The sequence below is a fragment of the Sminthopsis crassicaudata genome, chromosome 3 (assembly GCF_048593235.1).
Source record: "Sminthopsis crassicaudata isolate SCR6 chromosome 3, ASM4859323v1, whole genome shotgun sequence".
In the NCBI taxonomy this organism is placed as follows: Eukaryota; Metazoa; Chordata; class Mammalia; order Dasyuromorphia; family Dasyuridae; genus Sminthopsis; species Sminthopsis crassicaudata.
Window position 1 is genome coordinate 172,930,125 of NC_133619.1, and position 27,499 is coordinate 172,957,623.

Sequence of the window (27,499 nt, forward strand, 5' to 3'; positions counted from 1 at the left end):
TATTAAGGCCCATTCAAAAGTAAGTGTAGCATCAATAAATATTAAAAATGCAACTTTCTAATTACCTTCACTTTAAACATTGAAACCCATTTTTAAGAAGCCACTCAAATTTTAAGAACTTGGCTTAAATAACTTTAAAAAGCAACAAATTATCAATTTATTCTGATTAATTTTCTTAAATTTAAAAAAAATTTTTTTATTTATTTTTATTCTGATTATTTCTAACAAAGGATTACAGGTCTTTCAGTTAATGTAAACAGTACATGTAAATGGGCCTTCACTGACACTTATGTAAAGCAAGATTCTATTTCTACCTCTTTTCAAAGATAACAAGTAATATTTAACACAAAGGCAAAAACACTCCCTACTCTCAAGGAGCTAACATTCTAGGAGAGAAAATAAAACTTGTTATCTAATGAAATCCTGTATGATAAGGTGCCTGTTAGCTGTAGGCCTATTGGCATATGAAAATGTTGACTAAGCAGAAGTTTTTGCTATAAAATGCAAGAGGTATTAAATTAGTACATTAAAGAACACTTTAGGATAAGAATAGTAAAGAACATTAGCCTGTTTACCATTTTAAAAACTGCAATCAATATAAGTATTTGTTTCTTATTTTTAAGTTTCAAGGATCAAGCTTTCACAGTTCCAAAAAGGGTTGAGAACTCATGAAGAGTCTAAAATTAGCCAAAGGATAGAGAGGTTCTAATCCAAAAGATACAAAAGAAATCATTAGACATACTAATGCTTAAGACTGAAGAGAATGGATCTTTCACAAAACCATATCTTGCAGACTGGACCCTGTAATACAAGTATACAGAACAGAAACAAATTGGGAGTAAATGGTATAAGGGAAAAAATGTCAGGCCCAAAAAAGTAAAGCCCAATTTGGAACTCAGGGTTGATAAAATGAATGGTCAAATGGGAACAGGGGAGCTCATCCTCAATAGGTAAACACTATGGCCGAAGTATAGTTGAAGTGCGTAATCTGATAAAGTAAGCCTCATTTCACCTGTTGGAGATACTGGCCAATGATAACACATGGAAAGTATTACTAAAATAGAAAAGCAGAGATTGGAGTCTAGGAAGTCAGAAAATGAAATCTAGAGACTCCAGGGATGAAGTGATAAGGCCATATGGTAAAGATATTAACCCCACTGGGATCAATGAGAGAATTACTCATAATAAAAACCATTTCATTTTGAAGTATTTTTCCACTTAGAATGGATGACATTAAAATTTGATATTTTGATCTAGTCATTAAAAAAAATAAGACTATTCTGTGAAGTCCTAACTCAGCAAGCAAAATGGTTTAGTGCTAAGGGTAGTATACAGAGAGAATGTTGCGTTTAAGAGTCAATTCTGTCTTAGTTGTGCCTTTATCCATCTGTTTGAATTGCTCACTTGTAAAGAGGTAAATTAAAAGGACTGGCCCCTTCCAATCTAGGATAAAGTATCCTATTTCTCTGATCATCAATATATATCTTTTTTCCCTAATATATGCTGCATAGATAATATATTATGAAGAAATATGTTCATGTTTAAACTGACCACTTTTACATACATGGTTTTAAATTATATGTTGAAGCACAGACCCTATAAAGTGGCAGTGACTAGGAGGACAAAGGAAAATAATAGTTCCTTGAGAATTCCTCCACATCCTAAAAGTGACAAATGTGAATCACATTTTTCTCAGGGATTCTGACAGAAGATATTTAAAACTTACATATTAAAACATCCACATTTTTCAAATGAGAAAATTGTGCTGAGATAGATTAAATGACATGTCCTTAGTCATTTAGCTAGTTAAAATAGATTTTAAAAATAAGCAGAGTAGACAATATGAGTTGGGAGGTTCTGAAATATGTAGAAGCTATTACTTTCTTAGCTTTTTTAATCTCAAATGATACTGTTCCCTTGTGCTCACAAACTCTCAAAATATCAAAGTATTTTTTTCAAGTTCTTTATAGAATATCTCCACTATATCATCCCTTGCAACATTTGTCAGCATTTAAGCTGAAATAAAGATGTCTGAAACAGTCATGATGAGCAATGAAAAGTTCTCAATTGTGACATGGAGCTAACCTTGGATTCTTGAAAACGAAGGGAAAGCTCTGGAAGAGTCTCCTTGCTAAAAGCATTTTGAGCATGGGCCCTAGAATGTTATTTCAATATTACTTTTGAATGTATGAAATGTTATACTCAACTTTTCAACTATTTAAATACCTTCTGTTAATTCTAAAGAAAATGTTCATTCCCTATATGTTCAATGCTAATTTACATTAGCACTGCTAATTAGCATTGCTTCAAATGTGAAATTTACTGATTAAAAAAAAAAAGCGGACAATGAGAAAAACACCTAGGAAAAAATTCATTTCTTTGGTTCTCTCATACTTATGCACATAATTTAGTTGGAGAAACGGCCTTGGAGAGGATAAGGATCTTCCTATAGTCAAAGAACTAGCAAATGGTCATTAAGGCAGTGATTCCAATTCAAGTCCTTAGATTCCAGTACTTATTTAACTATTATATATTATTATGCAAAAATAATACTTCATATCGAAGAACTGGGAAAAAAAGCAAAAGTTCATCCATTGAAGGAAACTAAACAAATTATAAAACAATATAATGGAATACTGCTATGCTATAAAAAGTGATGGATATAATGAATATAGAAAAACACAAACTTAAATGAAAGGCTAGAAAATGAAAAAAAGTGGAAGATTTCCAACAATGACTACAATACAAATTGAAAGAACTACAAAAAAACAAAAAGCTATAAATAAGAAGCATGTATCCAAAAAGGAAAACTGTCCCCTACTCCATAACTGGAGGTTTTTAGAAATGTGGAACATTACAATTTTTTTTTTTGGGGGGGGGGTTACATACTGATAGGTTTGCTGATTAATTTTCTCTTCTTCCTCATTGTAATTTTTGTTGTTGTTACATGGGATGGCTCTTTGGGAGAAGGAACAGAGATGCGGGGAGAAATTTAGATGATATAAAAATGAAAAATATCAATAACATTTTATTTTTTTAAAAATACCTTACATTTGTATAGTGGTTTATATTTAACACATATATTAAAACCAAACCCTTCCAAATGAGGGTACTAGTAGGTACTGGAAAATTTATTTTGATACAGCAAAAATTTCATTATCAAAATACAGCAAGGGAAGACTTGTTGCAGTGAGATTATATATATATATATATATATATATATATATATATATATATATATATATATTTTTAGTAGCTTCTGAATGCTTCTGGGGGGAGTTCTACCATCTTGAGAAATGGAGAGAGTGATTCATGCAGGTCTGAAACCAGAATGCTACTAGGAATTCCAAGACAACTGGAGGAATATGATGTGGAAAAGCAAAGAGGTAGTCTAATCATTCTCACAGCATTCCCGATATTGAGGACGTGGGGAAGACAGTTTTGTCAGCGTTCAGATAAACTTGAAAATGAGAAAGAAAATGGATTATGGTTCTACCTTTGTATTCCTAGCAGAATAGGAGAAATTTGAAGAGTTCTTTTCCTGGGATAAAGTGGAGAGATGTTTATAGAAAATTTCTATTCAACAAACTTAGAAGACTGCAAGGATCTGAGGTGAGTATTGGATTTTCCAAAGCATTTGTCATAGTCAGGAAAAAAAAAAAAAAAAAAATGTGCTTATCCTGCAAAATCTGGAAATGTAAGTTGTAGTGAGTAAATACAAGGAAAAGAAGCATTCAAAATCAAATGTAGTTTCCTTCTTAAAGTAATCTAAAGTTTCCAACCTGTTATGGACAAAACAATTTTCAAATGGAATACTGAAATCTTGATATTCTGGAAGATAGAGAACTTACTATTTCCATACATACTGAATGTTTTTTTTCTCCCAAAACAGTTATGAAAAAGTACAAAGGTCATTAGCACTATGAAAAGTAAAATGTTTAGCTGCCTTAATTTTCAAAACACCATCTTTACAGAAGTTTTGTAAAAGCTTCATGGTAGACTAGGAATGTTTTTTTTGTTGTTTTTTTTTTTTTAAGAGAAACTTCAGATCATACCGAAGTTAATAGAAGCTGTATTTTATAAAGGAGCAATTCATGTCCCCTAGGTAACTCTGCCAAGTTCATAGTCTGTGTCCCTGGGAAAGAAGCCACGAGAAGTTTCCAACATTCCAGTCCCGAATGTAACAGAATTACTTTTGAGTTTCAACTGCATGACTTATTTTTGAAAAAAGTTTTGCAAGTTTAAATTTCTGCAAAAATTGTTTAGTCTTAATGTTGAACAATCTGCAGAGTGTTGAAGATTCAACACACAGTTGAAAGTGGAGGAAAAGGATTTTGCTTGCTAACCACTAGCTTTTGATGCTGATGAGATATGTATCCTTTAATATGACCCTGAAAGAAGAGAAAAAAACAAAAAGGGATTATTTAGGATTAACTTCATACTTCTTAAAGTCACATTAAAGATACAAAGTATAGAATATAGTCTTTCATATGATTCCAAATTCGCAATGATCACGCAAGTTACTTCACTGCAACTTGGTACAGGAATCAAAATTAAAATATTATAGATAACAGCTGCACTTTATAGAATATATCAAAGCAAACTAGATTTATTAAGAAAAACTTAGAGAAACAGTTCAACAAAAAAAGAAGAGATCTAAGTAGTTAATGTTTACTTGAATAAAAAAATTCAAATTCTATTATCACCAATGAAATTAAATCAAACTAAATACATACCATGTATATGAGATTAGCTAAAATGCACTGAACTTCATCAATATCAACATCTTCAACTTGCATGAATTTTAAGGCAACTAGAAAAGCATCAAGAGAAAGCTGATGTGTTTTGAGTAATAAATATCTGAAATTGAGAAAATATATTTAAGTATACAGCACACCAATTGATTTTTTAAATTGATTATATTGATGGATTAAAACCAAAAATATTTATTTCAGCATACTACATTAGTATGAATTGGTTTTCAAAAAAACTAAAAGTTATAATGGGAAAAAAAAATTCTATGAAATCAATTTCCTCCTTTTTTTTAAAAAGGATAATAATTTAATTTACAGTTATCTCCTAAAGTTAAGGTTTTTATTCCTTCAGGATTAATTAACTTAATAAATCTGATATGACATCCAGAGATTTACCATTCTAACCAAAAGTTTGATAATTGAAAGATTATCAATATATGTTTATTCATACTGGCAAAATTTTAGTTTTACTTTATTTGTAAATATATACATGTAAAAATTTCCAAATTATATAGAAGAGTTAAATCTTTTTTTAAAAAGTCATTATCAAAACAACAAGAAGTCACTGATGAGCTATGGGATAAGCCCACTATGGGACAAGGTAATCCTTTGGATTAAGAAATAACTGGGGAAAACTTTGGCCAGCTTCATTTCTTTAGCCAGGGCCAAGCAAAAAATTGTGGGGCTATATAATCAGAGAACAAGATAATTTTTCCATGTCTCAAGAAAGTGTACACCCTCTCTTTTTTATAACTTATGTGCATAATATAATTTGTTTGTATACTATATAATACATCATATATATATATATATATATATATATATATATATATATATATATATATAAGCAGTTATTTCCCCAGAATAATCCAACAAAATACCATGTTTACATTTAAAATGTGAAGTGATATGTCCCCACAACATATTGCCTTGCTCCTACTAAATGTCTCCCTTCCCCACCCCCATGCAAATGTTTATTCTTTGTTATTTAACCAGAAAGAGGAAAATGCTTACACTTTCTTAAAAAGATTTCTATAGGTGATGATCTTCAGCTTCTCAAGAATAAGAAAAATACCACAGCGAATAAAGAAAGTTTCATGTTTTGCTAAAGCTTCATTCAAGAGTAGAAGATTTCCTTCACTATAATGATTAATAGAAAAGATAGACAAGTATAATTTAGTATCTCTTTAAGAATTACTAAAGAAAGATTTTTTTACATATGGCAAATGCACTAAACTAAAAAATTAGTCCAATAACTTTACGGTATTTTAAAAATTAATAAATAAGAGAACATACTGTACCTCACAGCTTTGGTTACTTCTGCAAATTGCATAAGATGATACTTTTTCAAAAGCTCAACTGTTGGCATATGACCCTATGAAAAATGTTTATATTTTGCGAAATAAAAATTTTGTATTTACAAATAACTGAACAAATCTCTAAAAAAACCCCTATCCAAGAAATATTAAATTAAAACAAAAAAAGTTATTATTGCTGTCTTAGAATTACCTCTAGAGATAGTTGTATGAGGATGTTTTTTTTTTTCTTCCCAATTTGAATTTTTTTTTTTTAATCAAGGCTTTTTATTTTCAAAACAGATGCATGGATAATTTTCAACATTCACTCCTACAATACCTTATGTTCCAAATTTTTTCCCTCCCTTCCCCCTACACTCTCCCCTAAGACACCAAGTAAGTCAATATATGTTGAACATGTGCAATTCTTCTATACAAATTTCCACAAATATCATGCTGCACGAGAAAAATCAGATCAAAAAGGGAAAAAAATGAGAAAAAACAAAATGCAATCAAACAACAACAAAAAGTGAAAATACTATACTGTGATCAACGTTCAGTTCCACTGTCTTCTCTTTGGCTCTCTTCATCACAAGACTATTGGAATTGGCCTGAATCATCTCGTTGAAGAGAGCCAGGTCCATCAGAATTAATCGTATAATCTTATTGTTGCTATGTATAATGATCTCCTGGTTTTGCTTAGCATCAGTTCATGTAAATCCCTCCAGGCCACTCTGAAATCATCCTGTTGCTCGTTTCTTACGGAACAATAATATTCCATAATATTCATATACAATAACTTGTTCAACCATTCTCCAACTGATGGAGAACTCAGTTTCCAGTTTCTTGCCACTACAAAGAGGACTGCCACAAAGATTTTTGCACATGTGGGTCCCTTTCCCTCCTTTATGATCTTTAGGGATACAAGCCCAGTAGAAACATTGCTGAATCAAAATAAGCAGAGTCTGACAGACATATAAGGATGTTTTTTAATAAATAAAAAGTAACTTAATTAAACCTAACAAATACACTTCTTTTTAAATACCAAAACTTTAGTGGGCAGAAATTAAATCCAGCTAAGATGAAATAAGAGGTGTTATATTTTCCTCACTTTATAACTCAGTTTTTCTCAGATAAGATCAACTAACAAATGTTTTGTGAAAATGATTGTGATAAAGGGGGTCACATTTTTAAAAGGAAAGTAATAGAAGCAAAATATGTCCTCAAAATATTCATCATATAAATTAGTTCTACCCACCCTCCAAATCTCTTTTTCCTATTACTCCAAGGACACAATGCAGGTGAGATATTGATAAACTAAGAATATAAACAACAATCAAGACATTTCTTTCACTTCAAACTCAATAAATCTAGAAAAATAAAGAAGCCCAATCACTCACCAACAGCATTTTTACTGGCAGCAGATATATCAGAATCATTCTTTTATTTTTCTGACTTGAACGGTGACAATGTTCAAAGGCAAATGATAGATATTCTTCAGCTGTAAGCAAATATCCCCCCCCAAGAATATTTAAAGGTCATACTAAACATTTTTCAGAGCCTCTTCAACATTAGAATAACATATATTATAATTTATCCCTCCAATATCTAAGACAAAAAGTGTCTTTTCTTCCTCATATAAATATTCAGCCTAATTAAATTTCTGTAATTGATGTTATTTTTTAATGGTAATCCTCATCAAGATTCAATATAGAATGCATAAGATGGTCTGTTTTCTACGAATGAGAAATAAAGGCAGGGAAATTATGTGTCACTAACATTGATGAGAATTGGCTAAGGGAGTAGCTAGGTGGCACAGTGGACAGAGTACCCGCCTTGAAGTCAAGAGGACCTGAGTTCAAATCAAACCTCAGACACTTAAACACATCCTGGCAGTGTGACCCTGGACAAGTCACTTAACCCCCAACTGCCTCAGCAAAAAAGAAAAAAAAAAAAAAAAAAGAAAAAGAAAGAAAGAAAAGAAAACAAGATGAGTGGGGCAGCTAGGTGGCACAGTGGATAAAACACCAGGAAGACCTGAGTTCAAATCTGGCCTCAAACACAATACTACCTAGGTGTGTGACCCTGGGCAAGTCATTTAACCCCAATTACCTCAGGAAAAAAAAAGAGAAAGAGAGAATTGGCTAAGGCTATTTGCAAGGCTGTAGCAACATCATAATTACTTTACACAAAAGGTAATAATACACATATGTGGGAAAAAATGAGCATGTTAAAAATATGTATTTTCAGAAGCTTCTGAAATAGTCATGCAGGATAAAAATAGAATAGAGTAGCACTTATTACCATGTGATATGATTACAAAATTTATTGAATCATATTATTTTCTTTCAACCACAGGATGATTTATAAGCATTCTTATTATTACATATTTGCAAATAACCAATCACATACAAATGAACTCAACATAACTAACAGAGTCTAATATAATGAATGTGATTTCCACTAATATCTTCATTCCCTTCTTGGATATCAATATTAAAAAAAAATAATTCTATTATATGATTTAATATCATTTACAAATTAAAATTAGAAATAAGTCCTGCTAAATGCAAAGGTCTATTTTAAAATTTAAATGAAATTAAATAGTCATTTTGTGATTATCTAAATATCTCTACATTCTTCAAATTACTAAGCTACTGGAAATAATATCAGGATTAGGTGAACTCTCTAATGCGCCTGACTTCAATGACAAATCATATATCCTTCCACTTTCTCCAAGATGTTGAGGAAATCTAAAGAATGGAAACTGGGTAGTATTATAGCAAACACCCGAGTTGATACTTATTCTTAAACTCCATGCTCTTGCATGTAACAAATATTTTCTCTATATCTACTAAATATGAGCTTTTCTACTGATCTCTAAGAACTGAAGCAAGCAATATATTTGCTTTGAAACCAATTCTTTTCCCCTTGGTACAAAATTCTAACCCAATGAAAAATTTTGCTTCCTTGACAAAAATTGGTTTTACACTTTGGGAATGTATATTTTACTATGTAAAATTTACTTGCAAATTTTAACATTATCTGTTTAATTTAAATCACATGTAAATATTCAGATTCAACAGAAACCACAAATATTGAGATAATATTAATAAATCACTTATGCCAAATTAGATATCTTTCTTAAAGCTAAGCAATGTTCAAAGGTAAAATATTAGTACGCTAAATGTTAATAGAAAAAACTTAAAATATGCTTTTTCTTTTTTTTTTTAAACGCTCTGAATTTACATAGCAATTTTCTCAATATTGATTTAATGGTGTCTTTGAAATTAAAAACAGTAGAAGGGGCAGCTAGGTGGCGAAGTGGAATAGAGTACCAGCCCTGAATTCAGGAGGACCAGAGTTCAAATCTGGTTTCAGACACTTAACACTTCCTAGCTGTGTGACCCTGAGCAAGTCACTTAACCCCAGCCTCAGGGGGAAAAAAAAACCCAGTAGAAAATTCTGCATCTACATTAGTCATTAATAGTAATTAAGAGAAGAGGAAACCACAGAATCATCTTGTCTCTTAATCACCTAGTACAACCTACCAATTTTAGAAATAAAGGAGGACAGTAATGCCACAGGAGGTGAAATGACTTTTACACAAGTTAAAATAACAAGAAAAGGAAGCTCCTAATCTGGCTATATTAATTCCAAATCCAACATTCCTTCCACCACAATCCAATGGCTGTTTTCAGTTCTGAGTCTATTAAATTTCCCTGTTGAATCCAACACTAATGACCATTCTTCTCTCTTCCTTTTGCCCTGCCTCCCATGGATTCTGTAACACTGGACCCAATTTCCTCCTTTTCTGGAAATTCCTTTTGTCTTTTTAAATGCCTTCTCTTTTCTCTCCACCCTCCCCCCCTGCCAAATGTAGACCAGCATTTATCCTTTCTCTTCTCTTTCTACACTATCCCCTAACAACCACAATTCCATGACTTCCAGAATCATAGATCTAAAGATGTAAAGACCACAGAGCCCATCCAGTCCAACCTTCTTTTCCAGTTGATGAAACTGAGGCTCCAAAAGCTTAAATGATTTGCCCAAGGTATCGTAGTTACTAAGTGCCAAAGGTGGAATTTAAGCCATTGAACTAAAGTCTTCTGATATTGGTGCCAATATGGCACACCCATGACACTGAACTATCATGATGCTGGCCTGAACTGAATTACTCATATACAGATAATTCTCAAGTCTCTATTTCCAGTTCTGACTTCTTTCCACTTAACCCCTTAGTGAATTTTTACCCATCTACCTGGATACCTCAAATTGGATGGCTCATCACATCAAATTCAAGAAGTACAAACATGTACTGCTCTTATTCCAACCCCACCCTTCTTTATTTCTATTGATGTCATGCAGGATCACAATTTTACAATCATCTTTACACTTTCCTTTACCTTACTCCCACAATATATCCAATCAAAATCAATGGCCAGATTTCACAAATTCTACTTGTGAAATTTCTCTTGCATCTGTGCTTTCCTTCCCTTCCCCCTTCCCTCCCTACTGCTACCAGCCTCTTATCTGTATTATTATACAAGTTTCCTCACAGGCCTATCTCTAGTCACTCTCTTGTTCAAATTATTCTTTATATTGATGTTATGATCATCTTTTTGATAAACAGATCACATCACTCCCTACACAAAAGCCTAAATGGCTTGTAAATAAAAAAATTAATAAGATACAAACTCCTTAGCCTGGAGTCAGCTTGGGAGAAAGGTTTAGAAAATCACTTTACCTTTTGAGCCTCTTTGCCTTTGCAGTCTCCCAACCCTGAAACAGACTCAGCCCATCTCCACTTGATGGAAACCTTCCTTTCTGCTATGTTCAGCTTAGATATTACCACCTTCTCCCAGACTTTGGTAAGGTATTCTAAAAAAGTGAGAACTTTCTTCTCTGCTCTTTTTTTATGGTATTTATAAATGGTATTAGAGCTGTTTGCGTAGCTGTCTTATTCTCCCACCAAAAATATAAGAACAGATGGAGGTGTTTCATCTTTGTATCCACAGAGTGTATTCCACAAAGTTATTACTTACTGGATACTAGGGGAATTGAATAAGAACTTTAAAATACATATATTTTGAGATTGGTTCATTTACACATCCAAAAAAAAGAAAGAAAGAAAGAAAAGAAAAGAACAATTCTCTCTGCTGGAAGAGAATAGAATCTTCTCACAGCAGGAACAGTGAATTCTCAGATATTTCATTTTCATTGATTTTTAAGCAATTTTGGGTCCAACAAAGAATATAATCCAACACCTATTACCTATTGTCCTAACTGGAATTGAAATATAGTAGCTGCATAATGAGATGAATTTTTTTTAATCTATGAATCATGTTGTTTGCAATCCCTCTACCAATATTAATAACTTATTCTATTAGGATACCTTGCTTAAAATCACTGTCAAACATCGCCTTGCGACCAACATAGTACTTGTATGTAACTCTCTGTGCTGTGCTGTAGTCATCTTTCAGATTTGAGCTATCAATTGCTCTAATTAAGGGCTTACAAAGATGAAGTTTGTTGATCTGTAAAGAGGAGATTCACATTAGCACATAATATACAAAAATAAAATAAATATGTTAGATAAAATAATACTATGCTATCTCAGTAACAATATTAAAACCATTCTGTAAAAATGGAAATTAGAACTTGCTACTTTATCAGCCAGGATTAAGATAAATGTAGCACTCACGAGGTAATTTTCCTAGGAAAAAATATACTTTATAAATACACATTATTATCAAGTATTAAACTAGAAGCCTACCTTAAAGTAAATTTTAAATAGTTGATTGACCAGAAATAGCATTCCCCACTTCTTAGAGTCATCTATACCAGCACGACTGTTGCGAGAAATTAAGAAAAAGAAGTAAAATTTCTGTGACTAGTGAAAACAAGAAAAACAATAACTAATCAAATAAGCTTTTAGAAAGAGCCAAGAGCCTTTCACATTATTAAAATGAAAAGTAGGAAAAAAAAAAAGTCTTATCTAATTTATTAAACTAAAAAACTGAGAATCGGTAATTGTAATCCTGAGTTGTCTAATATGTACTATAAACAGTTTATAGCAATGTCATGCAAATTTGCCTAATTTAGGTGAAAAGTACTTTGGAAAAATAGAAAAAGTTAAGATACATGTTCTATCTGAACATGTAAGTTTAAGATTGAACATTTTAAATTTCAATTAAAACTAAGTTACCCACTTCACTGTGCTTTTTATATCCTTTTAACTCTTATTATCAACAAATTTCTCTTCCATCTTCATCCCATTCAACATCCATCTCTTCTCTAAACAAATTTTTTTTTTATTTGTGGATCTCATGTCCCTTGAGACTGTCTCCACTGGAACTTACTCTTTGACTTACGGAGGTATGAGAATTAATGGACATACGATTTGTTTCTCCACAGACAATTCCAGACTTTTTTTCTACCATTATCTCTTAATGAGCTCTCTTTTTCGAGTTCCATGTAAGCCATTTGTATTATCCCTTCCCCACATTTTTGTAGTTATCTCCCAATCACCAGATTATTCTTCCTTTTTTTTTTTCCTGGTGACTTTCATATTTAGCTCAAGGTGTTCCCTTCTCTACTTCTTCATTCCTTATTATTGTATCCAGGGATTTCACTGTTATACTATAAACTCATTCATTAGCCAGACCTCAGGCTCTTTAACTCCAGCAACCCTCCCTACCCGGCTTCAATCACAGACATCATTTCTCTAAAATGAATCATCTCCAAGAACTAGGATTTTTAAAATTTTTCTTACTACAATTTCCTACCTTTATTACTCATAATGCCCTTGAAAAATCTTTTGATGTATATTTTCTCCCACTGTGGTTCTTTAGAGTCAAAAACTTCCCAGAGGGAATCTTCCTGGCCAACAACATTAATATTTCACAAGTTACTGCTCTTTCCTTGATCTTTTCTCCATTTCTGACCTGAAAATTTTCATCTTTGCACTATTCTTTTCAAATTATTTTGAATTGGTCAAGTGTAGTGATACATGACAATGACCCCTACTACTGGGGAAGGCTGAGAGCTTGAGTTTGGGAATTGTGAACTACAGTACAACTCAAGTTGATTAAGTGCCCACACTGAATCCAATCCCAATATAATGAGCCTCTGTAGCATAACATCTCTTGAATCTCTTTTTTTTTTCTTCTATCACCCTACTACAGGTCCTAATTACCACCTATCTGGTCAACAACAATCACCACTTCACAGATTTCATTGGTTTACTATTTAATCTCCATGATTTCTCCTTTATACCATTACCAGAATAAATTTTTAACAGTATAAACCTGATCAAATTACCCCAAGCTACCTCTTGTAATATGGAAAATTCTAAATGTAAAATGGAAATTCTAACTTCTAACAGATCATGTAAAGTGTTCTGCATGAAAGAAGTACTTAAATATTTTTTCTTATATTGTACTGTAAATTCATATGGAGAAGTACACAATTCCCTTCAGCCCATTCCTTCTCTTCATTAACCTAGTCAGAATTTACAAACAAAGCCAATAATAAAAACCATCAAAAACTTTTAAAAAATTAATGAAATTTCTCTAAATAAACTATATTAGAGTAGAAAATCAGCATATTTATGATTGTCTTTATCCTGTATTTTTCACAATGGAAAAATGTGTTTTAAATTTAAATTTTTTAAATTAAAAAAAATGTCTTTAGAAAATAAGTATGTACCTACATAGAAGCCTTCTTGAATCACTAAGACCTAGCAGGGACCATAATAAACCTCCCTCATTTTATAGATAAGGAAATTCTGTTGCAGGAAATCAGTTGACTTTGCTAAAATCATAAGAGAAAAAGGAAAGGAAAGAACAAGTGAAGTATCTACTATGTTCTAAACACCTCATAAATATTATCTTATTTGATCCTCACAACAACCCTGTGAGGCAGATCTTATTATTACATCCATTTTATAGTTGAAGAAACTGTGGTAGGTAAAAATTAACTCAATCAGAAAGAATTGGAGGCTGGATTTGAATATGGGTCTCTATGGGCCCAGCACTTTTATCTAATGTATGGCTGGCAGTACCCTAAAAAGGACTCAGGTTTCTCAATTCTTGGGACGTTATTACTTCTTGTATCAAACCCGATTCTTTTCCTTCCAATATTTTAATAAGTTTTGAAAAGGAAATTACACACTCCATGTAAACTGATAAAAACTTATATTTATTTTGTACAAATTATCAAAAAAGATATATATGCTTGTGCCCCAAATGTTAAATATCCGAAAAAACACTGTTTTAGAGTAGGAAAGTAAGCCAATACAAAATAAAAGACATGGAAATTCAAACAAGATCTGTATATTTCTCCCTAATAAATCTTTGTCTGATATTTTAAAGAACACAAATTAATTTACAGAAAAGTAACATGCATATCCATCTTGGGTAGGCACAGGCTAGATATCTACCAAAATTTCAACTGAAGGAAAATCTCCCTTGAATTTAGGAAGCATAGCTGGTAAGGGAGACTTTTTGGAAGACATTCAGATTGTTTCTCTTGTTCAATCACTTCAGTTGTGTTCCACTTTTCATGACCCCATTTGGAATTTCTTCACAAAGTTTACTGGAGTGGTTTGCCATTTCCTTTTCCAATTCATTTTACAGATGAGTAAACTGAGGCAGATTTAAGTGACTTCCCCAGGGACAAATAGCTAATAAAGTCAATAAGGCCAGATTTGAAGTCAGGTCTTACTGACTCCACACCTGGTGCTCTATTTACCAAATCACCTGGCTACTACTCATTAGCTTCTCTTAGATGTTAAGTTATTCTGTAGGAATAAGACAAGCACAAAATTTGCCATTCCTGTTATTGGCACTACAATCTTCCCAATTTCCAATGTGGGCAAAACTGTGAAGTTATATCCACTTCTTTGCCATTCACAACAAATTTTTTAAAATTTCTTATAGAATTTGTCTTTCAAAAGATAAGTCTCTTTTTACATGGAAGACAAACTTCTTACTTTGGGTAAATAAGGACTTAACTCCAATGATAATGGAGTTAACTTCTATAGCTCAATGGTTCTGCTATTATATAGAAAATAAAAATGATTAAAAGTAACCTAATGTATGTCCTGTGCTAGGGATATTAGGGAATCTGAAAACAATATAAACCCTTCTGGCTGAGATCACAACTTAGGTGAATGTTCATCTTCAAAATTCTTATTTAGTCATATCAACTCTTTAAAATCCCATTGGGTGTTTTCTTGGCAAAAATACTGGACTGGTTAGCCATTTCCTTCCTCCATGTCTGAGGCCAGATTTTTGAACTCTGGAAGATGCACTCTATCTACTGTACTATTATATAATATAATAAATTATATAACTGGTTGCAGTTGTCAAAGACTGGAACATTAATAATCTTGGAGATAAGAAAGTTATGAGGGAGTTAACATAAGAGTATTAACAGTGATTTCTGTAAGTAATAGAAGTTTATTTTATATTATTTCATATTATGACCAGCATATTCTAAAATGGGGAAAGTCTTGGGAGCTCAAAATACAAACATGACCTTGACCAAAAAATAACCAGGACTCTTTATGCTTCCTAGACACAAAGGCACATACTTTGTTTGGCTCTAGGAAAATCATCCTGCCTTCATAAACTTCAGTTTACTGCCATGGAAATTTGTAACATTGTGTACAGTGATCAACCCAAATTCCAGAATGCTAATGATGAAGCATGCTATCCTATCCACCTTCCTAAAAGAGAGGCAACGGATAAGGTGTAGAATGAGACATATATTTTATATATAACCAAGATGGGAATTCTTTTAGTAAAAAAATTAAAAATGTTTCCCCCTAAATTGCGGAAAGGGCAACAGAAGGGAAAGTATACTGATGGAAAAGGAAAAGAAGTGATGGGAGAAGAGAGAGGAGAGAAAGGAGAAGGCTAATGAAGCATTTTTCTAAAATGCAAAGAGAACCTTGAAGTCAAGAGGACCTTGAGTTCAAATCTGGCCTCAGACACTTAACACTTCCTAGCTGTGTGACCCTGGGCAAAGTCACTTAACCCCAATTGCCTCAGCAAAATAAATGAATAAGTAAATGAATGAATAAATACAAAGAGAAAAAAAGGTCAAAAGAAAACAAAACTAGCAGAACAACTTTTGAAAATTAAATGTTATATTTATTATATACTTAAAAGAAAAAGCAAGTTGGCCTTAATAGTCACAGTTTAATGGGCAATTCTTTGTAGTCTACTTTACTTTTAGAAATGCTCATTTTCTGGGTGTTAAGATTCAGAATAGTGAAACAAAATTCCTAACAAATTATTTGTATCTTATACAAAATCAGTATAAATAAGTTATAAGATTTTTTTAACCTTTAACACAGATGTTGCTTTGCTTCCTTGGGTGTGCAAAGTTGGCTATGAAAAGATCTTTAAAAAGTGAGATGTGTTACAACTGGGGTTCTAGTGTTTCTAGAGATTCTAATGCTTCAAAAGTAGAATATTTTTTAAAATCTACATTTTTTTTTTTTGAGAACTGGGAATTTGCACAGCAATTGTCTAGATTAAAATAAATGAAAAAAAAATGCAATATTAGTAACCCAGTATTTTTCAATAACACACAGTAATATGATTAAACAATTCACAAATGATAACTATGACAAAGAATCCTTAGTGATTAGGATTGTACTAAACAATAAACTCCTAAGGGTATTTTGTCCTACTCATCTTATATACTCCTTAAGCCCTAGCATAGTATTTTGCATATGGTAGGCATTCAACAGAGTGAATTGAATTAAATATGAACTTGAATTTTACTTACGTATCACTGGCACACACTCGAAAACAGCTCATCAGCAATTCAGCTGCCTTTTCCAACATATCCCCAACTTTACTTCTCCCTTTCTTCACCAACTGTTGGTCAGCCTAACAAAAGACAAAGTGTTTTGGATTTTTTTGTTCTGATTATTTTATAAATTCAATAAATCTTCAGAATACTTTTGAAGTACAAAATACTTGGCCTTAAAAGTAAAATGTAAATTTGTAATTGTAGAATAAAATCTGAGAAGTTAGGTAATCCATACTAAAATTATATACTAATCGAAATTTAAAACATTTAAAAATACATAATTATCATTACAAAAAAATCTCTACGTAAGACTCAATAGCATCCCAAGTAACATATTGCAATTCAACTAGTTTTACCATCATAATAAATAATTTGAGAGGGAACATAATGCAGAAGATAGAGATCCAGCCTTGAAGCCAGCAAGACTTCAGATCAAATTAAAGCACAGACAAGTCAGATTTATAACCCCTCATAATGAATCTGAGGCAATCAGCTACAGATAAGCAGATGACCTACATTCACCTAAGAAATTTCCACACCAGAAAGTTCTCCACCTTGATGAAATCACATATCTAAATAGAAAAATAAGTTATTCAAAATTTAACTAAGGAGTTATTATTTATCATATCAGTCAGTGAACAAATGGGAATGCTAAAAACAACAGTAACAGCAAAACTAATGCATGTGTTACATTTATGGTTAAGTCCTCAATAAAGAAAAAGAATGATCAGTTACTACTATGAGAATAACTTTTTTTTTTTTTTTTTTTTTTTTTTTGCTTAAAGGCATTAAGTGGGAAGTAAAAGGAAAAGGTTTTTGCTTCTTTCTTTTCATATACTCTGATTATTCTATCACATGCCCCGCTAGCAGGGAAAACCTATGTGGGTAACCTAGCATTAGTTAATGCCTGGCTTTTCCCATACTAGAGAATGCTTTAGCTGTCACTAAAGTCCTCTAAATAACTGTATCATGGGGAGAATAATCTCTTGTACTGAAAGAAAAAGAAGAGTACCTTCTAAAGAATCACTGACAAAATAATCACTTGAAAAGGAATGAAGTCCCTTTGGCCAAAAATCAGACATTTGTGATTAACTATACTCAACTTATCCACACAAATATCCTCTCAGAATCCCAGCACTTGTTTATACAAAACTGGTCTTTATAAAGCATAGAATCAATCAAGTAACTTCCCAAAGTTTTCTTCTTCATGCCAAATAATCCCAATTCTTGAAATTTTGGGGAAAAAGAGAATAAAACTATGCAGGAGCTAATAATACGTTTTTAGTATTGCGGTCGCAGTTCTACATCTTATTGCTTACTTACATTATTAGCAAAAATTCGAAGATCAAGAGCTACAGCATACATAATAGGCAAAGCCCTAGAGAAATAACAATAAAAGACTTTTAAGAATATAACTATCTGTTAAATAATTTTCTCTAAGACTTCCCAATAAGTTTATCTGCACTCCAAACTATCAGCCTAAAGTTCCCTAAGTATATATGATTTAGGCATTACTCTTTGGCTCAAAAATTTTCTACAGTTGTCCACCAAGAAAAGTTTAAACTACTGGCAATCAGGGTCCTCCACAAATTGATACCACCCTACATTACTAATAATATTCCTCTCTTTTATTTAATGTTTTAGTCAAATTGAATGTAATCTCTATTTCCCAATATTTCCTGTACCTTCCAGAACAGGAATTCTTGACTTTTTTGTTATGAATGAATCCCACTGATAGTCTGATGAAATGTATGGACCCCCTTCTGAAAATATTTTTAAATACATAAAATATACAGAATTACAAAGGAAATCAATATTGAAATACACTACCAAAAAAATTTTTTTTTTTAAATTCATAACCTTAGGTTAAGAAACCCTGATTGAGACCTTTTGTTTACTACATTTCTTATGCCTAAAATATCTTCCCCTTTCTTTCTTCATCTGTTCAATTCCTATCTATCCTTTAAGGTCAACTCAAATACTACCTCATGTGTGAGTGTCTGTAATGATCTACCCCCTTCTCATCATCATAATTAATCTATTGCCTTAAAAGTTTATGAAAAGCTTTACTTACATGATCTCATTTGATATACTGCATCTGCTTAAGATACTTAACATTTCATTTGCATGTGTGTGTGTTTCAACCCCATAGCAGACTATGTCTCTGGGAGGCAGGGATCAGAAGGTTATCTCATTTCTGACTCTTCTCCAGTGCCCAGCACAATGCTTTGACCAAAGGAGATGTTTTATTAAATGACCTGTTACAGACTCCATTTCTAAAAGTAAATCTTTTTAACCTGTTTTATCTACATAAAGTCTAAAATCATAATTAGGAGTCAAACATGTTTTAAAAAAAGGGAGGAGGGATGAGTAATGAATGCACTCTCTTCTGTAAAGAGGTGAGAAAAGACATGGTGAACAACATTGCATTCTGTCAAGAGTGAATATGCTCATTAATTTTAATGAACTGCCTTTTCTTTCTCGTTTTTTTGTTACAAAAATATGGTTGAGGGGCATTATAGAAGGTAGGTAAAACAAAAGAGATCACAAAAAAAAATTTAACTGTTGTCAAAATTCAAAAACAGTTCAAGGATTTAAAGGGTGGAAAAAATAAAGTGGTTGGGGGGCTGAAATAAAGGCTACTTACAAATAATGTAAGCTCAAAATTTTACATAATATAGTCTTCATGACATGCCAATGAAACTACATGGAATAATGAAATTAAACTGTTTTTACTCAAATCTCAGAAATCCACCAATAGACATTTACAGCTTAAAAAGAAACTTAGGATCCAAAAAATATTTGCCACTTAAAAGTTTTTAACTGTTTTAGCAGAGTACTTACCAGTTTTCTTCTTTGTGGGCTTGAAATGCTCTCAGGAAAGATGTATTATATTAAGGAAGATATGATATAGACTAAAACTCAAAATGTATCACGTTAACAGATAAATTAAGACTATAGAAATATAAGAAAAAGTCATTCATCTTTGCTATTTTCCATTGTTACTAATATATTCCGAATTTATTTTCATAAACCAAATCTCAAGTTGCATTTAAGCAGGTATAAATAATCTAAAATTTTTCTTCCCAGTTACTGCACAAGAGTTCAGGAATATGCTACTAAAACAATACTACAAAGCATGTAATATAATTTCAAATTTTTTATTTAATTTTCCCTAGCCTCAATAATATTAATGTATTTATGATAGCAACAATTCAAATCTCATTTGATATACTACAACTGCTTATGACACTAATTTAATATTTCATTTTTGTGAGTTTGTGTTTCATTCCCCTACTAGATTATGACTCTAAGAGAGGCAGGGATAATAAATTATCTAAACTTTGCATCTTTTCCAATGCCCAGCACAATGCTTTAACCAAAGCAGAAATTTTATTGAATTATTTGCCACACGCTCCATCTTTAAAAGCAAATCTTTTCAACCTTTTTTAATCTACATAAAGTCTAAAATCAAAATTATAATCAAACATGTCCACAAAAAAAAAAAAGAGATGAGTAGAAGTACTCTCTTTGCAAGAAGTAAAGAAATATAAGTACTGGACAAGACTGCATTCTGTAAGGAATTAATATGCTGGTTATTTAATTTTAATGAACTGCTTTAGTTTTCTCTTTCTCATTTTTTTGTTACAAAAATATGGGTGAGTGTCATAAAAATGAAGGTTAGAAAAACTAAATTTGCCTTAAGGTTATTTGTAGCCATGAAAAATTAATGTGTTTTAAATTCATGATTCCATGATTCAGATTTAACCAAATGATATAATTAAGGAATAAAGTTTTAAATCAAATAAATAACTATCCTTTACCATGGAATCATAAACAAAATCCTTGAACAAGACAGGGTGAAAAATGTTCCATCCTATTTGATGTTATCCATATCATATAAATTTTACATGAATTTAAATCCTTAAATTCTTTTCTTGGGCACTTAAATCTTGAAGTGATTACATCTTATTTTTCCTATGTCATAAATATAGTAGGCATACAATAGCTGCTGAATAAATTAATGAAGTAATATAAGTTACCTATGAGGAAGAATTACATAATTTTCATTTTTAGATTCTTCAATAGCTGGTCCAATGCCTTGGACTATATTGTTAACTTAATAAATGTTGAATTGAAAAGCTGAAATAAAATTTACCTCCTAACATTACCTCCTTTCCAATTAAAGATTAAAAAAAACTCCCAAGCTACACATTCTTCAGTAATTAAGCACTTATAATTAGTTATTACATAATTAATTTATGAAAAAAATTGAAAAGAAAAAAAAAAAAAGATATTGAACAATCACAGTCTGGCATTTGTATGCTTCAATGAAATCATGGTTTCCCACAGCATAGGTACACCTAAAAAAAAAATTCTTAGAAAATTTATTCTTGGAAAAAACTAAACATATTTCCCCACTTTTACCACAAAATACCCTACTTTTATACTAGTTTCTGAATGATAAGTGCTAACTTAAAGAATGGTTGGAAATGAGAGAAATGATTGTCTTGAGATAAAGGTGTTGGGATATGGTCCAGCCCCTCACAGAGGTTTCTTGGAGCTACTTTGTGAAAGTAGTCAGTTCTTCCTGATGACTTCTCTGGTGTGATGAGTAGCCCCCAGCTATGTTAATAGGGTTAAAGAGTTTTAAATAGATTACAGTCTGGGACGAGCAAGCCCTATCAAATTTCATCATGCTATCTGAAAGCATGCAACTCCACCAAACTCAAGCAGTGTGTTGGAAACCAGTAGGAAGTACTGATTATTACACTTCCAGGTTGAATCTTCCAATAGCTTATTAGGCCCTTCTCTCTCACTTATTCAGTAACTACATTTAGGCTGCTCAATTAAACACATCCTAGCTTCAGAATAGTTTGTCCCAATGGATATTTTAAAGTTAACAACTACAGCTAGAAGTTATATTCAAAATAATATTTACTTCGCTTCCATTCCTGTTTCCTCAGCAGTAAGGCAAGAAAACATTTCTACAGAACAAGTTAACAGTGAAGCTAAAAATAGAACCATGAATGCATCTTCCCCATACTCAAATGAAAACACTAAAGCGCCTTCAGAAAGATTTAAGCATCGTATTTATACTAGATATAGTTTTTTTAAGTAGGGAAAATTTTTTTTCTCAAAGCATTTATAAACATTAACATTATAAATTTTAATAGGTTATATGATCAAGATAAATTTTATCAATAGTTTCAATTTTTAAAAATTCAAGATGAAATCACCTAGTAAATTCAAGAATATTTAAATGCCTACTTTCCACCCACCACCAATTTACTCTAATCACCTTAAATGAGCTGCAAACATTTCATCATACGGAGGTTCCAAAACTTGTTGACACTTCTCTTCTGGAGAGGGAAGCTGATTTGTAGAAAAAATGTACAGACTTAAATAAACTTAAACCTTTTACAACAAAAAGTCATAATAGAAAAACTTTAAACTTTACCACAATAACTTATTTAATTTAGGTATACAAAAATATACTACATAGAATATCAATAATCATGAGAAATCCAAACACATAGAGATAACAATGCTATTCTATGAGAGAACAATCTTCTCATTTAAAACTTCTCAATGTCCCCAACTGTCATCTCAGTATCTCTGGTTGGACTATTTGATGTCCTCTTTAAGTTTTATTTTTCTCCTGAATCTTGTCAAGATATTAGGAGACATCCAAGCTATGCCCTGACCCTGGCCTAACAACAATCCTCTGTGCTAATCCTTTAGATGATCTCAGCCACAGCAAACTCCTAGAATTGGGATTTATGATTTTCATATTATATATATATATATATATATATATATAGTGATTATACTATTTAAATTTGTGGGAGCTTCCCTATTTCCCAGAGGGTCTTGACCTGAGAGCTGGGGCTGTAGCCAATGTGCTGCAATAAAAGTAATCAATCACATCTCCCAACATACTAACAAGTTCTGTATTTGTAAGTGTAGGTGTATATATGCACATAGGTGTAGGTGTGTGTATAAGAGTGTAAAGATAGATTTTTGTGTGTGAGTGCACGTTCATGCATATGAATACCTAAATATATCCATGTTTAATTATAGCTTGCTTTGAAGAGGTAAGGGGGATGAAGAGGAAAAAATGGAATAAAAAGTACACTTCTGAGGAAAAAAAGAAAAAAAAAACAAGGAAGCAAAGAAAAGATGGACACATGAATACAATGTTTTCTACTATTATATGTGTTTTTTTGAAAGGGAAATCGATTGGCACATAATTTTGAATCCTCTCTTCTGCTGAGCACATGACAATTTTTTCTGTTTTTTATTTTGTATTTATATTTTAAATAAACATTTTAAAAATGGCTTTATTTTAGTCACTTTCTATTGCAAACATACAAAACAATTTGCAGTATTTTTTCCTTTGCTCAAAAAACAACAATGGCTCTCTACTGCCAACTATATCAAATTAATGTACATGTATCTACATTATTTCCAAGAATTTCTAGCTACATCAACCTTCATTTTCTATTTTTCAGTATGAACTTTCTGATATAGTCAATGTTCTCTGAATCTAACATGCTAATAATTACTAGCTCTCCAGCTTTTTTCATATAACGCTCTCAATCTAAAATATCTTATCTTCCCTGTTCTTCTGCCTAACTCCTACTTTTTCTTTTTTTTTTTTTTTTGAACAAAAGATTGTTGTGGGTTTTTTTTTTTTTTTAAAGAATATAATAGTACATTCACTTTTTACATATTTCCATAAGTTATGTTGGGAGAGAAAAATCAGAACAAAAGGGAAAACCAAGAGAAAGGAAAAAAAGAAAAAAAAGGTGATAAAAGTATGCTTCCATTCGCATTTAGTATTCACAGTTTTCTTTGAATGTCCAAAATTTGTTAGAATTGCCTTTGATTACTGAATTGCTGAAAAGAGCTATCTATCAAAGTTGATTATCAACAATATTGCTGTTGCTGTGTACAATGTTTTCTTAGTTCTTCTCACTTGACTCAGCATCAGTGCATTTAAGTCTTTCCAGGCTTTTCTGAAACCAACCTGTTCATCATTTCTTATAGAAAAATAATATTTCATTACTTTCACACACAATAACTTATTCAGCCATTCCCCAGATGATTTCCACTCATTTTCCATTATTTGTCATTATAAATAGGGCTGCTACAAACTTTTTTGTGCATCTGAGTCCTTTCCCCTCTTTTATGATCTCTTTAGGATAGAGGCCCAATAGTGGCACTGCTGGATCAAGGGATGCAATTTTATAGCCCTTATAATTCAAAATGTTCTCCAGAATGGTTGGATTACTAACTCCCACTTTTCAAAATGTAGGCCAAGAACTTTCAATAAATTTCTTTCAAATAACTTCAAACTTTGGTCTGAAGGTCTACTTTTAAGGCTAAATCACTTTCAAATGAATGTACAGGCAGAAAGATCAGTTAAGTAATACCTAGAATTAATATAAGAAATTGTTGAACAGGCTAGAAATAAAATGCAAAAATTCTCAGCCTCCAAACAAAGAAATCTGGCACAAAGATGACACAAACAATAACAAAAAGTAACTGAATCATATTTTTAAAAATGACTAAATGTAATTCGATTTAATCAAATTTTTGAAATCCTGAAAATAAACCACATTTACATTAAAAAAAAAAAATTGTAAAACTTAGTAGCATAACCCACAAACTCAAGACTGATTATACAATAATAGTCAAATTCCAGAGCAACTAGGTCAAGAATTTTGAATTAACAGATTCATATTTGATTTAATTTTCTTTAAAGTCAGGGAACAAACTCATTTCTAGCAGACTCATAAAGATATTAAAGTAGAACCTCAAGGAAGCAGGGTTGGTAAATGAAAAAGCTGATCTTGATCTTTGGACAACTGAGATCAAAAACTCTCTTTCCATTTCCTAGTTATGTGGTGAGAACAAAACAGTGAATTTCTTTGTGTCTCAGTTCAGTTGTAAAATGGCCAAAAATAATTAATTAAAAAATAAAAATAATACTTAGGCACAGAATATTCTCATACAGTAGGGTGATATGGATAGTGGAATAGAGCTGATTCTCCAAGTAACAAGAAATCATATAAAAAAGGTAAAAAGAGCAATATCGTATACTACAGTAAAGAAAGAGAAGATAATTCCTCAATATATTAAAAGAACTCCTAGAGAACTAGCAATTCAGCACAGCATCATGCTGTTAGAAGAGTTTATAATGTGGATTTTTCTTTAAAAAAAAAAAAAATCATAAATCTCCATCACATATTTAAGAAAAAAAGTCAGAGAGAAAAGAAATGGCACCGACTCAGGAAAAAAGCAAGTGTTGACCCTGATAAAAAATTGTTTAGTCACTTGTAAGTACAAGATGAAGTCAAGCCTCAATCAGAATATTCAGGAGAGATAATTTCTAATTTACTTTCTGGAAAACATTAATTGAGTATAAATTTCACAAAACCAACTAAACCATTCTCCACTAACCAATATATGTTGTCATGAACGAGAGGGGAGTGGGAGTGGGATAGGTGGGAGTGAGGGGAGAGGGGGAGGAAAAACCTTAAACTGAACCTTTAAGTGCTTTTTTCCCCCAAATACCTTACAGGATTAAAATTCTTCTCAACATCTTATTCTAATGTTTCAGGAAAGCTTCCCCCCCCCCCATTAAAGAAATCTGACACCCTTAACAGCATCCCCAACCACCAAAATATTGTACTAATTTTAATTTGTAAACTCCATCTAACACACTGTTCAGTATTGACTGTATTAGATGGTAAAACCTACAGGCAAATGTCATTTTTGGAACAGGGTTCTATATGCTGCAAAATCCAGGAATAGAGGGGGGGGGGGGGGGGAAGGAGTTGACTGTTGAGGCAAACTTCTGGGTGCTTCTACAAAGCTATGAAAGCTATTCTGATGGTGAAAAAATAGAGTGTAAAAAGGACATGGGGAGATCCCAAATGTAAAAAGTACTTCAGAGTACTAAAAACTCTTACAAAGCAAACTACAAGATGAAGATTGAAATTCCATTAGGATTATTTCCACTGATAATTACTGACCTGCATATTATGCTTTATATTTTTTACATAATTATATTTACAAAACATGTACCTCAAGAGTACATATCAAGTATTTCCATTTCTAAACAGGACAATTGAGGCACTAAGGCAAAATATCTTACTAAAATCAGTCAAGAAGCAAGTTAGAAGCAAACAAGAATTCAATTGAGGTCTTCTGACTTCACATCAGATATCTCATTTAAGTCCACATTATCTCAATCCCTTCCAAATGAAATTTTTAGTTGAGTAATTTGGAAATTTCTACCCACTGCTACCCCTCCTTTTCCTCTAAGGCTACAAATTTAAAGAATCAGGAATATAGTTTATTTTTGTTTATTTACAGTTTATTTTTGAAAAACTGAACTGAATTTTACTCAAATTTTATATTTGTTCCACTGAAATAACTGAGGAATAAGGATCTGTAAAAAATTAAAGTTGTATTCACATATTTATTCTGTAAATTTAAAGAAATTTGGAGTTGAGAAGCCAGAGACAGCCCAATACAGTATATGGAAAGAGCACTGAATTTAGTGTTAAGAAACAAGGTTTTGAATATACCAGTTAAGGTATTTATTGGTGATAAAAGTAAAGATGAAAAATAGCCTCTTTCACCTATAAAATTAACACATGGGACTAAATGATCACTGTGATACTTTCAAGCTCTAAATATGATCCTATGAAACAAGGACTCTGAAATTATATAGTCAAAGAAGTTTTAATAGTAATACTTATGCTTTTATTCAAACTCTGGATTTCCCTTAAGGTAATGGCTATTCCTTATTTTTCTTCCTCTAAGTACACTTCACCTACCTGAAGCCGGGGATTTGCAACATGAGGATGTTTAAAAGATACCAACTCTGAACAAGACAATCCATCTCTGGTGTCAATTGCTTCATATACCTACAAAAGTTAAAGAAAAAAACACAAATGAAAGAAGAATCATATTCTACACCAATACAAATTAGTATTATACTTCTACAAATTATTAACTTTTATATTAGACATTCATCCCCAATTAAATACTATTCAATTAATTTTCTTAGCCAAGAATTATTTTAAAACTCATTATTTATTTAGTAAAACTAAGTTTTACTAGGCAGTTACTATATACAACAAATCTAGGAGAGATAAGACATTTTACTTTCCCTCATAGAACTGAAACACTAGCAGTTGAATAAAGCACATATAGGAATAATTGTAATCATAGAAAACATTATACAAGAAGTGTATCAGAATTGAGAAAATAAATACATTCAAGAAAACAAAGTACTGTATAAGGTTCAAATTGAATAGATGGGGTGGGAGAGAAGGTTCATGAGAGATACTGGTTTCCAATTGCATTTTATAGGATGAATAGGAATTCTAGGACAATGAGAAAGAGGGAGAAGAGTCCAAACACAGGAAACAGAAAAAAAACAAAGTCAGGAGATCTAAGGGAATATTTAAAAGGAATAAAACAGTTTTAATGAAGCTTAGAAAGAATGGGAAAAAACTATATAAAATAAGGCTGAAAAGATAGGATGGATTTGAATGTCAATTCAATCTGTTTTAAAGATACTCATTCTTGTAATGGAAT

General features: G+C 31.8%; 1 protein-coding gene across 4 annotated transcripts in view; it reads right to left on the minus strand.

Annotated features, from left to right (window-relative positions):
* Window positions 1–4,063: 4,063 nt before the first annotated feature.
* PCID2 (PCI domain containing 2) overlaps window positions 4,064–27,499 on the minus strand; it is a 31,212-nt gene continuing 7,776 nt past the window's right edge. For 2 of the 4 annotated variants that reach the window (XM_074299571.1, XM_074299572.1), the window contains 13 exons: window positions 26,734–26,823; window positions 22,182–22,255; window positions 21,178–21,243; window positions 19,724–19,765; window positions 18,203–18,257; window positions 16,853–16,956; window positions 11,826–11,901; window positions 11,445–11,586; window positions 7,450–7,550; window positions 6,056–6,129; window positions 5,769–5,894; window positions 4,737–4,860; window positions 4,064–4,391 (listed from right to left, as the gene is read on the minus strand). In XM_074299571.1, coding sequence (XP_074155672.1) covers window positions 4,302–4,391; window positions 4,737–4,860; window positions 5,769–5,894; window positions 6,056–6,129; window positions 7,450–7,550; window positions 11,445–11,586; window positions 11,826–11,901; window positions 16,853–16,956; window positions 18,203–18,257; window positions 19,724–19,765; window positions 21,178–21,243; window positions 22,182–22,255; window positions 26,734–26,823 — 1,164 coding nt within the window. In that variant the 3' untranslated portion in view covers window positions 4,064–4,301. Of the gene's footprint in view, window positions 4,392–4,736; window positions 4,861–5,768; window positions 5,895–6,055; window positions 6,130–7,449; window positions 7,551–11,444; window positions 11,587–11,825; window positions 11,902–16,852; window positions 16,957–18,202; window positions 18,258–19,723; window positions 19,766–21,175; window positions 21,244–22,181; window positions 22,326–26,733; window positions 26,824–27,499 lie in introns of those variants that run through there. The other 2 variants (XM_074299574.1, XM_074299575.1) reach the window with 2 other exon arrangements.